Raw genomic sequence first — 16,142 nt, forward strand, 5'->3', positions numbered from 1 at the left:
GCTTTTTGCGTTGTTTACTAGGCACGAAGTCCTAATTCTTGTCGGCTGGTCGCCATGGAAACGCCCACCGCTCAGCTCATGAATGTCAACAGGCCATTTTCGACCCGATGACGTCATTCTCCAAATGAACCACTAGACAGAGCCAGAGAGCCATGGGTGGATTCGGATGTGGTTGCACAAAACGAGTCAGTGAAAACGAAAACAATGCTAAACGACGTCCAACTTGTTTCAGCTGCAAGCAGTAAACTCAAACTTGACACCAAAACAAGAACGACAAAGTCTCGCGAGATGAGGAGGTGACGTCGCAAATCGATCCCGGAAATCTTTTCACAAATCAGCATAATGGCCGACGAGCAAATTAGGAACTTCCCAGCAAAGTGCCCATTCATCGTTGGAGTTTCATATCGGAAACTATAGCCACACGCCTCGACGTTTTCGCCCTGGTTGGTAAGACAGAAAAATCGCCGCTACAATTGTTCGGTCGCCAGTTGTGTCGCATCTGGTTGTCCTTCGGCATCGGTTGGTTCCGCTATCTGCGAAACCAAACTGCGTTCAGAAATGTCTTAGATGAACGATGCCACCATATTTTCATGTCAATAATGATTCAAACGTCCTTTCAATCCTCTCGAATCTGGCGTTTGAGCCACCACTCTTCAATTCGGCGTCAATGACATGTACCTAAACCGTCGAATATTGTTGGTCACGGTCATTGAGCAAATGCTATGTTGTTGACTGGATTCCTGTATGTGCGTCTCCCCCCCTTCGGCCTGGCTCCATTTTCCATAATGCACCGCTAGAGGATTTGTGTCCCATCTGACCTGATGCAACCTCAGCTTCTCCATCAGCCCTGTCCACGGCACTTTTAAGCATAACCGGATGCAATGAGCCCATCCATTGCCATCTTCTGCTCGCCGCTGTCACTCTAATCACAGGTTAGAATGCCGTTTTTGTACTGCGTGCGCACAACTTGACCATTTCTTGTCAATGGCTGCATTGTAAGTCTCTTCTGTCCCCACAGTTACTGCGCAATCTTTACTCTTAACAGTACGGAAACCATGTCCGGCTCAGGTGACTTACCAGGTGAGTTAAAAAAAAACAACAACAACAACCATCGGGTGATTATGAACCAAGGGCTCGACACGCCAACGGTATCGCCTCGGCAGCTCTGGAAGGTTCCGGGATGGGCGGAATGAAGCTCCCCATCGGCATGACCCGCCGGGCGCTCAGCTACGACGACAACCTGGAGGCGCCGATGTCCACGCCCCCGCACGACATCAACATCACCAACCTGTGGAGGCGCCCCGTCGTGCCCGAGAGGAAGTTCAACCACCTGGCGGAGGTGGGACGCAAACCCCAAACCCTTTTATGCTACGCCCTTCCTTCCGCTCATAAGATTTTCCAGTTTGGACCATTGCTAAAATGAAACAGCTGAAGCTAGAGGAGAGAATTCACACGGATCTGCGTATAAATGCCGTTTGAGGCCCACACAATTCATGCCTTGGGCTTGGCCACCAGGAGGATGAAGGTGTTGCGGTTGGTCAATCGAAGGTGTTGGACAGCGCCTCTTCCAGGTCCACGGGTGTAGTGAAGACCAAGGCTTCCTCCCTCATCCTCAACTCTCTCATCACCAGTAAGGCAACGACCCCCGCGCTTCCAAATGCTTTTGTACTTAAATGTCAGGCCTTTTGCATTAGTCCTGTGTTTCTATCCACAGAGCAGTCCCACGACAGCATGTACAAGTTTGAAGAGAAGGCGGGCCTCACCGACACCAGTTACACTCCGCACAAAGGCCTGACGGCGGAGGAGACGAGGCACCATCACCGCATGCCTGAATCCTTCCAGGTCGCGTGCGCGCGCGCGCGCACACACGTACACACTCCCTCAATCAAATATTGATTAGCACCCCAGGCAACACTGTGAACTGACTTTGAGGTCGAAGCCAAAGTTAACCAGTCTGATCCAAATCCATGTAAAATACTCGTTTCTCAAAAGCGTTTTTCTTACGGCTTTGACATCATTCTTAGGTAGTAGGAGCCGCAATACTCCTTTGTCAAATGAATAGGAATAGCTCTTTATTATCAAGATTTGGTTCCTGTTTAAAGTGATTTGTTTTATTCTCATAACTTTTTTGTATTTTTTGTTGTTGTTGTAGCCCTAATCTGTCGTTGTCATGCTTAGAGTATTAAAACCTGATTCTACTGTAAGGATGTCATATTCTTTTATTGCGGTGTAGAAAATGCAGATTCAGAGCATGGAGGCTCGGGAAGAGCGCCAGAACTCGTCGGCCCAGTCCACGCCATCCACCACGCCGCACACCTCCCCAAAACAACAGCGCAGGTTTGCCCCCAAAAACATCCCCCGCCTGCCCGCCCCTCCCAAGCGGGCTGATATGTAACCAGCCCTGCTTTTGTTTGTTGTCGCCTTGTGTCCAGGACCTGGTTCAGCAGCACCAGTTCGGACGTCAGCGTGAGCTCCTCCAACAGCAGCGTGGATCTGGTAGGAGGCGACGGAGGAGGAGGAGGCGGCGGCGTGCTGGAGCGCTGGGGCGTGTTTGGGCCACGGCCGCCGGTGCACAAGTCCACTTCCGATCTGGGCACCGATCCTATCGCGCCAGGTAAACACGTTTGCGTAAATGTAGGCTTTATGGATGACGCCTTGGCTCCAGGATGTTTGGTGTTATTGTGTAAAAAAAAAAAAAAAAAAAGAAGTCTTGGCCACTCGTGGTGAGCATTCACACATCCGCCATCGGACACGGTGAGGCAGCACGTGCCCTGTCGACCAAGGTCGCAAGGCACAATCTCCCGTTTATCAGGCCAGGCTCATGTATTTGGTAAGCAAAAGAAAAGAGGAGCTTTAGGTTAATGAGTGAAAGGACGACCTTCAGACCGGTCGGTGGCCCTTTTGGTTGGCCCTGTATAAAAACAGACGCGGGATGACTTTTAACACAGCTCAATGGGGGAGCGAGACTTGGCGTGCTGAGAAGACGTCCGAGCCTTTTTTTGCCGCCCGCCGCATGACTTTGGGTAGGGTACTTTATTAGAGTGTGAAGCAGCATGTGGCTCGCCGGCCTCTGTTCCGAGCAGTCGCTGGTTTGGCTCACGTGTGAGTTGACCCTGCTGTCTTTCTTTTTTGAACCCAGCAGGCTTTGCGCTTCAGGCTTACCGCGGCATCCACAAGCCCAGCGCCGCGGAGGTCATGAAGTCGCAGGCGGCCACCCGGTTGGCCGACGGCCCCGACGCCCAGAGGGCTGCCGCCCTGCCCAAGATGGAGATCCCGACGGCGGAGGGGCGGCGGCAGGGCGCCCGCCCGCACAAGCTCAAGCCGCGCGACATGAACATCCTTACGCCCTCCGGCTTCTAGATGCCGCAGCCCGTCCCGCGACCACGCTGATGAGGTCGCACGGTCTCCCATTTTCAGCTTTCAAAATGGCAGCTCCCATGTACGGTGCAACCTCCACTTCAGAACATAATCAATAGTTGTTTGTAGCCTTTTCACACAGAATGGAATCCAAAGAGAGCAAAGTGTCCTCTTTGGAACAGGGAGGCAGGCGTTGGCAGAGGGATTGATACCAGTGATCATCTTGTGGCATTTCATAGGTCAGTCTGTCAAACTGGATCACAATGAACAACTTGTTACAAAATGAGATTTCCCGTAGGCGTGATGATCGTTTGATTTCGTATGTAAAATTTGATTTTTTAAATTGTAGCGTTTTAGTAATTAACATTGAGTTCAATTTTTTTATATTTTCATTTTTTGATTTGATTTGAAAGCCCATTCTGCTAGTATATCAAACCATATGCATAGAGCTATAAGTACGTATTTCAACCTCCGCCAACTGTCACATGTGAAATGTTGGTGAGCTCCTCTGAAAATGACTGAAGAAGCTCATCCTTCAATTGCACTTTATCTTAACATCCTACTCTGCTTAATAATTGCCCCAAATTCTCAAAAAGGACAATGGCTGGCTCCAATCATCCACTTGTGTTACTTTTTTTTTTTTTTCCCGTCCTCGCCGCTTATTATTTTGTTACGTTTTAATTCTCGTCAAAACGTGATTGAAGTATGTTTACCGTTGGTTTTTGAAGTTGAAAAAACACGACTTGATCGTAGCTGCACTTCAAATGCTTGTCATACGTGAAGCTTCCTTTTCCCCTTTAGTTGCACTTTCCTTGTTTTAGTCGTTGCACTTTTATTAGCAGCTCGGGCTGTCACTGTTACTTTGTTGTCGCTGGCGGTAAAAGAAGTTGAGAATATTTTTTGTCCGTGCTAAAGGATGGCCGACTTCGCCGCGGGCCTTAGTGGGTCAGATGAATAAAACACTCCCTGGAAAGTTTGAAGGAAAAAGAAAAAAAGTTACTCATGCCAGTTTCACCAACTGACACTCATATTGGATGCGTCATTTGCACAAGTGTTGAACTGAATTAAAACGGAACTCTACTCAACACTTCAACAAATGAGCGAATATCAGAAGCAAGAATCGTAGACACTAGAGATGCAATGAACTTGCTCTTGTTTTTCCCGTTCATCAACAGGCAGGCCAGGAAAAAAACCGATAGCTGGAAATACTGTTTGACCCACGTGCCGTATGTTGGTCACCCCTCCCTCCCGCACGCCTCTAAATGCAATCAATTGTGTCCTCTCTGTTTGTCGTGACTGATAGTGTCTAGTGATTATTTCTTACCGAATAAATGTCACATCACCCAAAAAGCACATTGTCTTTCCTATCCAAATACGATGTTGAAGTGAGAGTTGGCTTGGTTGAGTTGTGAACGCACTCCGCACAAAACCAACGATTGTGCTTTTGACATTGGTGCCCTTTAATATTGCGTCAACAAATAAAAGAACTGTTTGTTTTTTTTCTCACTCATGCAAATGAACGCAGACTTGCTGTGTGTTGTTTCCAAATATAGACGCTGTAAGTCCATCATAACTAATTCTTCATCTTTCCCTCCGTCCTCACAGACTCTTTAAGATGCGTCGTTCTCCCTTTCCCTCATCCCCCCGTTCCCGTGTTCTGGTCTTTCCGCGTGTCTGGAAAAACAGCTCCATGTCCGCCTGCAGTGTGGCGTTGCGGTGGTCCGCAGCCGCCCTGGCCCGCTCAACCTGGCGGATCCTGACCTCCGCAGCGCTCTGACTGCGCCTCTGCCGCTCCAGGCGGTCACGCAGTGCTGCCACCTGCCGCTCGAGGGTGTCATTGCAGCGCTCCAACCTGTGGTGAGGGAGGGAGGGAGTGAGTGAGTGAGTGCACCAATATCAGTGATTTGCACTTGTAATTGATAAATGATCGAAAAGAGCATTGAGCCCTGCCAGCAGCGACGTGTGTTTGTTTTTAACCTGTGTATCCTGGACTGGTACTCGGACTTCTGCTGGGCCATTTGCTGTCGAAGTTGGGCTAGGAGAGACTGAGCACCGTCAGGCTGCGACTGTTCCGGAGGACCGGACGGTAGGAACACCTCTGAGCTCCCGGTGCTGATGGGGCTGAGGATGGACCCGGATGTCGGGGTGTTCAGGTGTCTTCCGTCATGCTCACTTTCTGTGTCATCTGCAGCTTGACGTGAGGGGGACGTCAAGACCGGACTACCCCGACCTGCAGGATACTGGCTCTCGTCCAGAGGTATAATCTCGCAGGAGGACCACGACGAGGAGTCGCCCACTGTCTGCCACGCCTCCTCTGATTCTTGGCCAGAGTTTCCCTGGCTGTTTGGGTCCAAATGCTCACCTGCAATGTCGTCCAATGTCTGACTGGAAGACGCTCTGTCCAAGTTGTCATAATGGGATGGCGTGCTGTCTTCCTGCGCCTCACTGCTGCCCCCGCTGGCCGCTTCGGGGCCCTCAACTTTAGCTCCGGCCATCTGAGTGACACTTGAACTCCACAGGTAGCCCCCTGTTGCTGGTGGTGGAAAATAACCAAGTACAAATATGAGGTGAGTGGATTTAACATTTTGAAGTATCAGTACTTCACTTGAGAATTATTTTCTCTGACTTTTTATTTTCACTCTACATTTGAAGAAGGGTGCTTTCAACGACCAAGTAAAGGTGTCGAAACAGTATCAGCAGAGTTTGTTTGTTTGTTTGTTTACATCCATAAAGTGCAGATTTTTGCCACCTGTGTCGCCTGCCTCTCCCAGACCGGTCCAGACCTCCGTCCAGTCCATGGGCGCAAATGTCGGCTTTGCATCGCTGCGAACATTTGCAGGGGATGATCCGCAACTGGTTAAGTGCTGGTGTTGATCTCGTGTTCTCTCCTCAGTGTGGTTCTGAAGGAGCTGACTTGAGGGAGGTAGCGGGAAGAAGCAGTTTTCCGGATGCGATGAGGTGTAGCGATGGCCCAGCAAGCGCTTGTGGTTTGAGGTCACTTCCGACGACAAAGGGACCGAGCTGCACGAGCAAGTGAAACAGGTACGTGTACTTTCTATGACTTTCTTGGTCCAAATAACAAGCACAGTTTAACTCGTGATGGAGTGAGAACTCGATGACATCGCTACTGTACACAAGGAGTCTTTTGCGTCGTTTTTATCGTTGGGCTCTGTTGTAAATCAACTGGAGTCATTTTGCCACCTCTGGATTTCAATGGGTTTGACAGTCAGAAATCCAGAAGGTACCTGGTACTCTGTCCCGACTCCCGGCACGGCTCGGCAATAAGCGGCAGCGACATCTGGCGAAGGCAGGGGCTTTGGTGCAGATGCGGTCGTCCGAGAGGACCGGGCGACCCGTGAAATCCTCTGGCTGTATGCGCGGGACTTGCGACGAAGACTCTGGAAAACAAGGACCGGTGCTCCCTGATCAACTCCGACATCAGCACCTGGACGAGTGCTGCACCTGGAACACAACCCTTCAAAGCTCTTTCTGACATTCTAACCTAACCGAAGCAAGCGCATGAGCCTTTTGAGTTGGTGTCCACCTCCCATGATGCTTTGCGGGTCCTCCGCCTTAGCTCGGAGAATGTTGGGCCCAAAGACCGTGGCCAAGTTCTGGCAGCTCATCTTGTTCCCTTTTGAGTGACTCTGCACCTCGTTGAGGAACCTGTCAGGCAACGACTCATCATGGCACCTTGCAGACATTTTGGATCTTTTTGCAGTAGCTCTTACTGGCATATAAACTGCAGAAGGTTGAAATTGGCCACCGGTAGTTCCTGAAGCAGACTCCTCAACTCCTCCAAGCCCTGCGATGGCGCAAAGAGCATGATCGTGTTTTACTTTTCACATAATCTACCATTTCTTGCTATTTCCTTTTCTGTTTTTTGGAGTAGCGCATCCGTCACCTGTGTGCGGTCACTCGAAAGCTTTTGGCCACTGAGGAGAAAGTCCCGGTAGTGAGCGAAAGGAACCAGAGGCTCAGGCAGCTGTCGCAAGTAGAGCTTCAGCAGTGATGCCACCGTGTGGACATCTGTGTTACTGCAAACGCATCAAGTTTCCTCACTGAATCAATCAATCAATCAATCGGCTGGCTGGCTGGAAGTTTGGAGGCTTACCTGTCGAAGGAGGGCCTTTCCCCGGCGTCAAAGGCCTCCTGCAGCTCCCTCACCGAGCTGGCCCGTCCCGGTTGGCGAAACAAGCCCACCTCCTGGAGGCCCCGCTCTCGTATAAAGGCCACGCACTGCTCCACCACCAGGGGAACCGAGCAAACGCCGTAACGCCGCTCGTACAGCACCGTCTCCTCCAGACGCTGTCCAAAGACACCTAAGCGGGACTCAAGTTGGAGTTGATGAACAAGCAAGCATCCCAAGATGCTCCCTCACTCACTCCCTTTGTGTACCTGTGAAGGGGATCCAGACTCCTTTATTGAGGCTTTTCAGCCACTCGTCCCCCTGGCCGGCGCTGTTGGACAGGAAGAAATACGAGCCCGGGCTGGCCAACACGTCTCTGTTTCCTGCGCGCGCACGCACGCACGCACGCACGCACACACACAGCCATCCAAACGTGCTTTTTATGGTTTGGACGCTAAAGGGACGATCGTGTCCCATCTCAGGCGGTGCGGCCAGTCAAGATGACGTGAGTGAGATCTTTTTCTCCAACGGCAGAGCGGAGGCTACTTAATGAGCAAATTGGATTACGTCCATGCGAGATAACATCACAGGAGGCCATATCAATTATTGTCAAGATGGTGTTCATGTAGGAGGAGTTGCTACTTGACATACTTCATCAAATATATATATATATATACATATATTTATCCAGGTGGCAGTACTGATCTGGCATCAGGCAGCAGAGTCAAATAAAGAAACGAGTTGTACAGTTCAATATTATTTACGTAGCATATGATGGCCAAAAGGTTCAGGTTGAACTTTATATTGAACATGGAACCAACAGGATGTATATACGTATGCTTTGTATATATATTCTCTCACACACACACACACACACTTGCATGGCAGTTGTCTTGTAACTCCCGACATGCCTCACTCATTCCCTCTTCAAAGTCAAATTCAGAATGCTCAAATCCCTGCCTGAGTCACCATTTCACCTCACACACACACACACACACACACACACACATGATCTGGAGGGACTGTGTGCATGTCACCTTTGAGGCCTGCTCTGTCATGTTTCCAGGACTTGAAGCAGCTGAGTCCCATGCTGCAGCACTCCCGCTCTGGCTCGTTGCCGTGGTAACCGTGACCGCAGCCGCTCAAGTGCAAGTGATGCAAAGTTGAGCCGTTTTTTCAAATCGAGTTGCCACAAAGCGCGCCCGCCCGCCACCTGTGGCCCAAGGCTGTCCCGGGATGAACAAATTCCAATCTGGGGCTGAATGGAGCGGGAGATGGAAGGAGGTCGAGAAAGAAAAGTTGAGAAGCCGTTTCCTCTTTGTCCTTTGAACGGAATCTTTCAACAAGCATCTTCAAGCAGCGGCGGCATCCTCCTCAAAACAAGCGCTCCCACTTCTTCTCTCCTACAGTGTGTGGCTGCTCCAGTTGAATCCCACGGTAGACCAAAGCCCTTTTGGACTGCTCTGGAGTGACTTTGGAAGCCCATTTCTTGTCTCTTTGCCTTTTGGGGACTTCAAGCGGAAGACACCACCACAAAAGCAGCAGCGAGACTCCGTCTCGGAACTTGTCGTGCATTTTTCTCTCTTTTCTTCAATGGAAAGGAGCCAGCCGTCTTTGAATGTTCCCTCATTCCAAGTGAATGTCCTGTTCCAACATCTGGCGCTCCTCTTCCCTCACCTCCATCCCGTCCCCCCTTTTCTTTTTTTTTCTTTCTTTCTTTCTCCTTCCTTGCCTGGCTTGTCCCTCTCTTTGTCCAGCTTGTCCTTCCACTATCCTCCCTGCCTCCCTCTCTCTCTACTTCCCAGCACGACGTGGGGCCCTGTTTTGCCCCCTCCCCATTTACCTCATCAATAACAGTGGTGCTGTGTGTGTGTGTATGTGTGCCAGTGCATTAGGAAAATTGGTTCTCTGCGACGCAGCGCTCTCTTTGACTCCAGTAATCACAGCGGAGAGAGCGAGAGAGCGAGCGAGAGAGAGAGATGATCTGACTCTGACTCTGGCTCTGGCTCTGGCTCTGGCTCTGGCTCTGTCTGTGTCTCTGATTCTGCTGCTGAGATACGGTCTGCGGCACTCCACACACACACACACAAACATGCACACACAGTGTCACCATGATTCACATTGAAGCCAGACAGACTGGTTGTCCCTTTTGAACTCCGTGTAAAAAGCTCAGCTTAATAGATTTGATTCCTTGTGACTTACTGTTGGGATGTTCTAACTACCACCGGTAGGTAGCAAAATGTGGGGCTACTCTGATAATTGGCAACCTGATAAAAACTCCCCGGAGACCCATTTTGGCTCGATGTATTGGAGAGGCTGCCACTGAGGACCCTTTCAACCATTTGTGTTTTTTTTCCTCTGTAGGCCAAACCCAGCTCACATATGTATGTATTGGCTGAGAGAAAAGAATTGAAATCAGTGTTTCTCCTTAGCGTATTGGGGCTAAAGAATATCACAGACCTGATATTATTTTACATGGGAACTCCTGTATTCTTAGTAATATGTATTTTAAAAAAAACAAAACTGTGGTTCTTGATGGGAGTCCTGAGGAACCCCACAAGTTGGATTTCCAGCTTGAAAAGAGGGCCAAAGGTACAAAAGAAAAGGGTGGTGAAAACTCCACACCGAGCAAGAACACGACAGGCAGCCCCCGACGATCATTGTTGCGCTCCCAAGCGGGCCAATTGATATTAACGGCGGCTGACCGTAGATCTACCTGATCAATGGTCCGTCCCCTGGACGTCCAATCCTAGCCGAGAGCTTTAACGGCTGTCTGTCGATACGAGCGGCGCTGACGATCGCCGTGACGACGTCGCCATAACTCGGCGCGAGCCTGAGCTTTTTAATGAATGAAATACTGAAGCGCCTCCTCTCACTAATTGAATCAATCAATCATGCTCGACATGCAAATGCTAGGTTTTGAAGTGTACTTTGGAATTCACTGATGACTATTTTATGTGATGTTTTGAAATTCCATTTTTGATTTTTAAAGCTATAGCTTTGTTCCTTCTGCATGTTATGTCCAACAAAGGCTAACTGCAGGACCATGAGGCAGTTGCTGAAAGCCAATGGTGCTGTTCTGATAATTTTAGCTTGACTTTTTAGTGTTGTTGCTTTGCTCGCTTGCCGCTCAAGCTAAAGATAGCCGTTGACTTACTATTTGTCAATTAAGAAAGAGGAACATTGCAACGTTGTTTTTTTTCCAAATGTACCGATAAATAGCCATTCGCATAGTTGATTTTCAACCAACTGTTTCTACTGTACCAAAGTTTTAAATTAAGAGTTGACTCTGAAATGAGCCCTGAGGAGCATCGCTTCATCTTAAGCCGTTTTTAGTTCAATGTTAAGCTGCCAACCCACCGGAAAGTTAACAATTCCCCCAAAATCTCAATATGTATAAGGTAGCTACTGGTAGCATGAGCCGTTCAAGTTGTACGAATGTGATTCAGTGTTTGTTGTAAGTGAGTGACGCATTTTGACATTTTCGACGTGGAACAACACCACTGGAGCCGTAACGCCTCGTCAAATGCAGTGTACCTTTACATCACATAAGCGTTATCTGCTAGTAAAATTAGAACGGTCACCATCTGGGTCGGGGTCAGTGGTTTTTCCGCCCCGTCTGTCGCCCGCCCGCCCGCCCGCCGGCCCGCCTGCCCGCCAGCCACCTTACGACCCGTGTCTCCTTTCACTGCAGCTGGCTGTGACTTTTTCCATCGCTGAGGTGTTTGGAGGGAATGTCCCACGTCTTGTTTTTTTTTGAAGAACATTCTGTTTTATTGCGCTGGTCACGCCATTTCCATACCCCCTCTTTTTGACAGGCCGCCTACTTGTGTGTGTGTGTGTGGGGGGGGCAAGACGACTGGAGTCAAAGCAAAGCAGCAGGAGAGCCCAAAGAGCCATCAGATAGAGAAGAGCAGCACAACCAGTGGCCTTCATTCAGCAGTTGTCATATTCAGGTGAGAACAAAAACTTTTTTAGGTGGAATGAATCGGCAGTAATGTTATGATTGCACGGTTTCTTGTTGAATTAGTTTTGACGTGATCAAGTTTAGGATTTACCTGTAGTTACAATTCGCAAATATTATTCCATTAAAATGACGAACCCTGCAAAATATGTTTCCCCCGAATTTCAACTGAATGCTATTAACCTTTTGTGGCAGTGACAATATCGTGTCAATATTTTATCATTTAAGCCATCAGCCAGAGCAGTCCAACTGTAAAGGATTATCGTAAATAAGGTAGGAATTCAAATAACGGAAACACGAGACCCGCGCTCTGCTCGCTACACGAGACCCGCGCTCTGCTCGCTACACGAGACCCGCGCTCTGCTCGCTACACGAGACCCGCGCTCTGCTCGCTACACGGGACGGCTTGCCAGCAGCTTTGATACCTTCGGGGCTCTTAAGTGAGTGACAACAATGCTGCATGTTGACAAGCGCCAAGCCAAGCGTCGTCGTCTCCCTCGCCGCCAATTTACAGTCCGCCTCATCGTACGCCCTCCATTGATTTGGGAATCGCATGGATTTTGGGGCGAGAGAGGCGCTGAAGGGGGCCCCCGGCTGCCCATATGTAGTATGCTATTTGTAGAAGCGGGTGGCGGGCTGAGGCCTTGGCCCACGTGAGGAAAACCGTAGCGCATTGTCAAGCTGGCATCAACACTGCTAAAAGCCGTTTTGCAATTTTTGAGTGGTGGCTAAAAGGAAACAGACGGTAGTGGCAACATTGGACATGTGATCTGTGGACAGACAGGACCCACCTGAGCCCGTCCAGGTGTCACGTCTGTCCGAAGAAGGGCGACACCACCCCGAAGCTTTAACGCCATGGGCAGGAAAGAGCGGGACTTGGATTCTTGCTTCGGTACGTACGTATTTCCACACACATCTTTTGCCAGTTGACCATTTGATCTACAGTTTGTCTTCTCTGGTAGACCGCAAAGAGACTGAGCCAAACTCAGTCCAAGTTGAGATGAAGAGGAGCGCAAGTGACAATCGGCACAGCTCTACGGATCCTCACAACTCTGTATGGAATAGTTGATGTTTGAATGGCCAGTCAATGTCAAAAGTGGCCTCTTTCTCTGCCTCACCTTCCCAGCCGGAGTCCACCGACCTCCGCGATGACCACCGAGTTCCCAGGAGTCCGGCCGGCGAGAGCGGCGACCGCGATGAAGACCAAGGTCACCTGCTCTACCACGTCGGCCTCGTGATGAAAGAGCGCTGTACGTATGTGCTTTTCCCTTCCGATGTCCCTCAGAGATGTTCAACAAACGTCCGTCCCTAGATGAGGTGGTGTCCACGCTGGGAGAGGGAGCCTTCGCAAAAGTGGCCGAGTGCATCGACCGAGACACGTAAGCTGGATTTTCATTTGTAAATTGTCTTTCTTGGCTTCCGAAGAGCAGTCCTAGTTCAACGATCAGAGAGAGGTTCATTCAACCGTGTGTTTACGTTCTAGAGACACTCGCGTGGCAGTCAAGATTGTGCGCAACATCCAAAGTTTCCAGCGGGCAGCCAAATGCGAGATCGCCGTCCTGGAGGAGATCAACGCCTTGGACGACGACAACAGATTGTGAGTTGACTCGCAGCTGGTGAGAGAACGCCTGCCATTCCATCTTCGTGTTTCTCGCCAGCGCTTGCGTGCGGATGTTGGACTGGTTTGAGCACCAAGGCCACGTGTGTCTGGTCTTCGAGCTCCTGGGACGCACTACCTACGAGGTCCTCCGGCAAAACCGGTTCCTGCCGTTCAGCGTGGAGCAGATCCGACACATGGCCTTTCAGATCTTCCAAGCCGTCAGCTGTGAGTACTTTTTTTTTTTTTTTTTTGCTCGGCCTCCATTTTCTTTTGCGTCGTTCTTTTTTTCCAGTCCTGCATCGCAATAAGATAACCCACACTGATCTGAAACCGGAAAACATCTTGTTTGTCTGCTCCGACGACGACATGAAATCCAACGAGCAGATGGTAAAGGCTCTCTCCCCCGTGGTTGCCCTCAACTCCCAAATAAAAGCTGAAGCCAAAACATTTGTGTGCATCAGAAACTTGACAAGAGGAAGACGAGCAGTCCGGATGTAAAGGTGGTGGACTTTGGCGCCGCCGTTTTCGACCACCAGCATCACCAACCCTTAGTGTCCACGCGCCACTATCGAGCTCCGGAAATCATACTCGGTCGGTATGAACAGCCGCAAAAATGGAAGCTCAAATGATAGAAAAAAAAATACTCCTCCGTACGGTTGGTTCCGAGCTAATGAAATAGAATGTCAAAAGGAAAGCGGTCAGGTTCCTTCCGCTAATATTGATTCTATTTTTGTGCTCAGAGTTAGGCTGGAATCAATCGTGTGACGTTTGGAGTTTGGCCTGCGTTCTCATGGAGTACTACTTGGGACACACGCTATTCCCGGTATGAACGAACGCCGAGTGCCACCCGGTTACTAACGGCAGCGCTCGTAAAAAAGTGCTTCCTCTTCCCGTGTGTTGTTCCAGACTCATGACAGCAGGGAGCATCTGGCCATGATGGAGACAATTCTGGGACCCATCCCGCCGCACATGCTGAAACAAAGCAGGTACCACAGAACGCCGGAACGCCTTTTTTTTTTTTTTTAGGAGAAAATATCCCGTCATTTCACTCCTTTTATACGACTTGCTTAGAAAGCAACACTACATCCTCGATGAGCGACTGGACTGGGACGAACGCAGCTCCTCGGGCCGATACGTCCGAAAACACTGCAGGCCTCTCAAGGTACGCCGGACACGGAGTGTCGGGCAGAAAGTAATATGCGGCTCCGGTCTATTTTGGCAGAGCCTGCCGAGGCGCAGCGACGATGAGCGGCAGCTGTTGGACCTTCTGGCCCGCATGCTGGAGTTGGACGTGAGTCGGCGCATCACCCTGGAGGAGGCGCTGTGGCACCCGTTTTTCCAAGCGGCCAGACTGGAGAAACAAAGGCCAAGCTAACGCACCTACAGTACAGTACAGTGCAGTGCAGTGCAGTGCAGTGCAGTGCAGTTAATGCTTACTATTTGGTTAAGGGACCGAGACCAGATGCAAATGCAGTAGCAACGTCAAACTGTCCAAAAGAGACAATTGGATGCTGAAGCCATCTGGTCACCATCATAACAAAATAAATATGTTGTGGATACAGTGCTTTATGTTATGTCTGACAAAAAAGAGGTCACTTTGCAAATGTCATTTTGCAAACGCAATGGTGGAATGGAAACACATTCCGGTTTGCAAGTTCAGACGTCTTAAGACCTGCCTTGGCTGATTAGATGACCAACTTTCAGCTGGGTCCTAGATTTCCATGAAAGTCATGATTCAGAAAGAAAAAAAACTTTAGCGGAGGCTATTCACCTAGAGTAAAGATTGGGGAAAAAAACGAGTCAAGTGACTTTTGACTGCCTCGTTGGTGGTGTCATTTCGTTTATCAGCTTTACATGACTTGGACTAAAGGCTTCACAGCAACCCGAGAGCTTTTTAGCGACCTGCCACCCCGACCTCCCCTTTCCCCAAAACACATAAATAGCCCCCCGCCGCATTTGACACAATGCATCTATGTTATCCAAGCGCCACTGGACCTTTCAGGACCTTTTGGAAAGCGCCACCTCAGCACTTATTGTGGCTGGCGGCCCACGGGCACAAGGTTAGGGTTCCGCTTTGGGTTCTGGTTACACCTCCAGACAACACCTTTTTCCCGACATCCCTTTTGTAACCAAGCAGGAGCTTTTCTTGAGGAGGAATTGGTAAGCACAGGGTGTTGCAGTGCCGTGTGTCTCTGTGTGTGTGATGACCGTTTGTTGCGAAAATGATGAAATGTAAAAAGAACAATGACTAGATTTTGGTAGATATGTCAAGTAAATGTAACAGGAAGAACTACTGATCTACCACAGTATATTCACAAAAATCGAATGAATAAAAGTGATGGAATCACATGTTTTAAATCAAAGCAAACTAATGGCATACTTATATTAAAACGTGTTAATAGAAATGAAAGCAAAAACTACCAACCTACGTATATCCATATTTTTGGATTCCAATAAAGACAAATTCAATCCCACTCAAACAAAGCAAAGCTACTCACCTTTTGACAGTCATGGAATGGGAATGAAGTGACATTGGTGCTTTTATGCTTCTATTGCTGGAAAGAATGAACAGTCCTATTAAGAGAAGTTCTTTTTTTTAGCTATGCACTTCAATGCTCCCATTTCACTGATGAGCTCGACGTTGTGCGTTTGCCCTTGTCGGTATTCGCTTGAGTTGCAGACGACTGAAGATGTCCTTGAAGAGCCCTCTCGTGGCCGGGCTGGTGTACTGCCTTCAGCGTGCGGCCAAGGTTTTCTGCCGTCAACACAAACGCCACAGCGGAACTTCGGCCGGACCCCGGTGAGACTTTGAGGGGCATCTCACTGGAGCCTTGCATTTTGTTTTTCTTTTTAAACTGTTCCATTTCTCCCGTGTCGCCATAGCAACCTGATGGCGCTTTTCCAGCAGCTTTCCAAGAGGATCACCCATCTGCTGCGGAACACTCTGTGAATGACCACAGCCGAAAATGTGCAAAGGTGATGACATGGGGAAAAGAACCGCTTTCTGCTGCTGTCTAATCCTTTTGCCATGTTGTTGAAAATGATTGTCATGATTTGAATCGTATTAAACTCAGTCGATGATTTGGTTTCTC

At 49.3% G+C, this 16,142-nt stretch overlaps 3 protein-coding genes across 11 annotated transcripts; 2 read left to right on the forward strand and 1 right to left on the reverse strand.

The window, feature by feature from the left end:
- The first annotated feature begins 3 nt into the window (after positions 1–3).
- LOC148386813 (putative monooxygenase p33MONOX) lies at positions 4–10,555 on the forward strand. 3 transcript variants are annotated; one of them, XR_015863244.1, is made up of 14 exons: positions 4–447; positions 798–932; positions 1,019–1,080; positions 1,164–1,339; positions 1,516–1,630; positions 1,715–1,842; positions 2,234–2,337; positions 2,433–2,614; positions 3,140–3,596; positions 4,963–5,214; positions 5,388–5,443; positions 5,549–5,924; positions 6,251–6,399; positions 8,553–10,555. XR_015863244.1 is itself a non-coding variant. In XM_088399486.1 (10 exons), exons 3-10 carry the CDS (start codon positions 1,056–1,058, stop codon positions 3,358–3,360), a joined length of 1,026 nt encoding a protein of 341 aa, XP_088255612.1. In that variant the 5' UTR covers positions 16–447; positions 798–932; positions 1,019–1,055; the 3' UTR covers positions 3,361–4,707. The 3 variants fall into 3 exon arrangements, 1 of the variants encoding a protein (XP_088255612.1); XR_015863243.1 differs by lacking the exons at positions 4,963–5,214; positions 5,388–5,443; positions 5,549–5,924; positions 6,251–6,399; positions 8,553–10,555 and adding an exon at positions 2,949–3,023 and having other exon boundaries at positions 12–447; positions 3,140–3,439; positions 3,540–4,707; XM_088399486.1 differs by lacking the exons at positions 4,963–5,214; positions 5,388–5,443; positions 5,549–5,924; positions 6,251–6,399; positions 8,553–10,555 and adding an exon at positions 2,949–3,023 and having other exon boundaries at positions 16–447; positions 3,140–4,707.
- Positions 4,815–11,084, reverse strand: LOC148386814 (rho GTPase-activating protein 24-like). The gene is made up of 10 exons (XM_088399493.1): positions 8,524–11,084; positions 7,756–7,869; positions 7,472–7,679; positions 7,262–7,394; positions 7,089–7,162; positions 6,902–7,023; positions 6,603–6,819; positions 6,107–6,408; positions 5,335–5,884; positions 4,815–5,209 (listed from the first exon to the last, which is right to left on the reverse strand). The coding sequence occupies exons 1-10, from the start codon at positions 8,573–8,575 to the stop codon at positions 4,957–4,959; spliced, it is 2,025 nt and encodes a 674-aa protein (XP_088255619.1). The 5' UTR covers positions 8,576–11,084; the 3' UTR covers positions 4,815–4,956.
- LOC148386815 (dual specificity protein kinase CLK4-like) lies at positions 6,252–14,612 on the forward strand. Of its 7 annotated transcripts, XM_088399482.1 has the most exons (14): positions 6,347–6,399; positions 8,553–8,634; positions 11,305–11,442; positions 12,231–12,342; positions 12,413–12,504; positions 12,577–12,700; positions 12,763–12,829; positions 12,934–13,047; positions 13,109–13,275; positions 13,343–13,437; positions 13,512–13,641; positions 13,791–13,873; positions 13,957–14,036; positions 14,122–14,612. In XM_088399482.1, the coding sequence occupies exons 4-14, from the start codon at positions 12,306–12,308 to the stop codon at positions 14,423–14,425; spliced, it is 1,293 nt and encodes a 430-aa protein (XP_088255608.1). In that variant the 5' UTR covers positions 6,347–6,399; positions 8,553–8,634; positions 11,305–11,442; positions 12,231–12,305; the 3' UTR covers positions 14,426–14,612. The 7 variants fall into 7 exon arrangements, with proteins under 7 accessions (XP_088255607.1, XP_088255608.1, XP_088255606.1 ...); XM_088399481.1 differs by lacking the exon at positions 8,553–8,634 and having other exon boundaries at positions 6,252–6,399; XM_088399480.1 differs by lacking the exons at positions 6,347–6,399; positions 8,553–8,634 and adding an exon at positions 9,403–9,546.
- Positions 14,613–16,142: the final 1,530 nt, after the last annotated feature.

This window comes from Syngnathus floridae, chromosome 15 (genome assembly GCF_059516105.1).
Source record: "Syngnathus floridae isolate MCC-2025c chromosome 15, RoL_Sflo_1.0, whole genome shotgun sequence".
NCBI classification, from domain to species: domain Eukaryota; kingdom Metazoa; phylum Chordata; class Actinopteri; order Syngnathiformes; family Syngnathidae; genus Syngnathus; species Syngnathus floridae.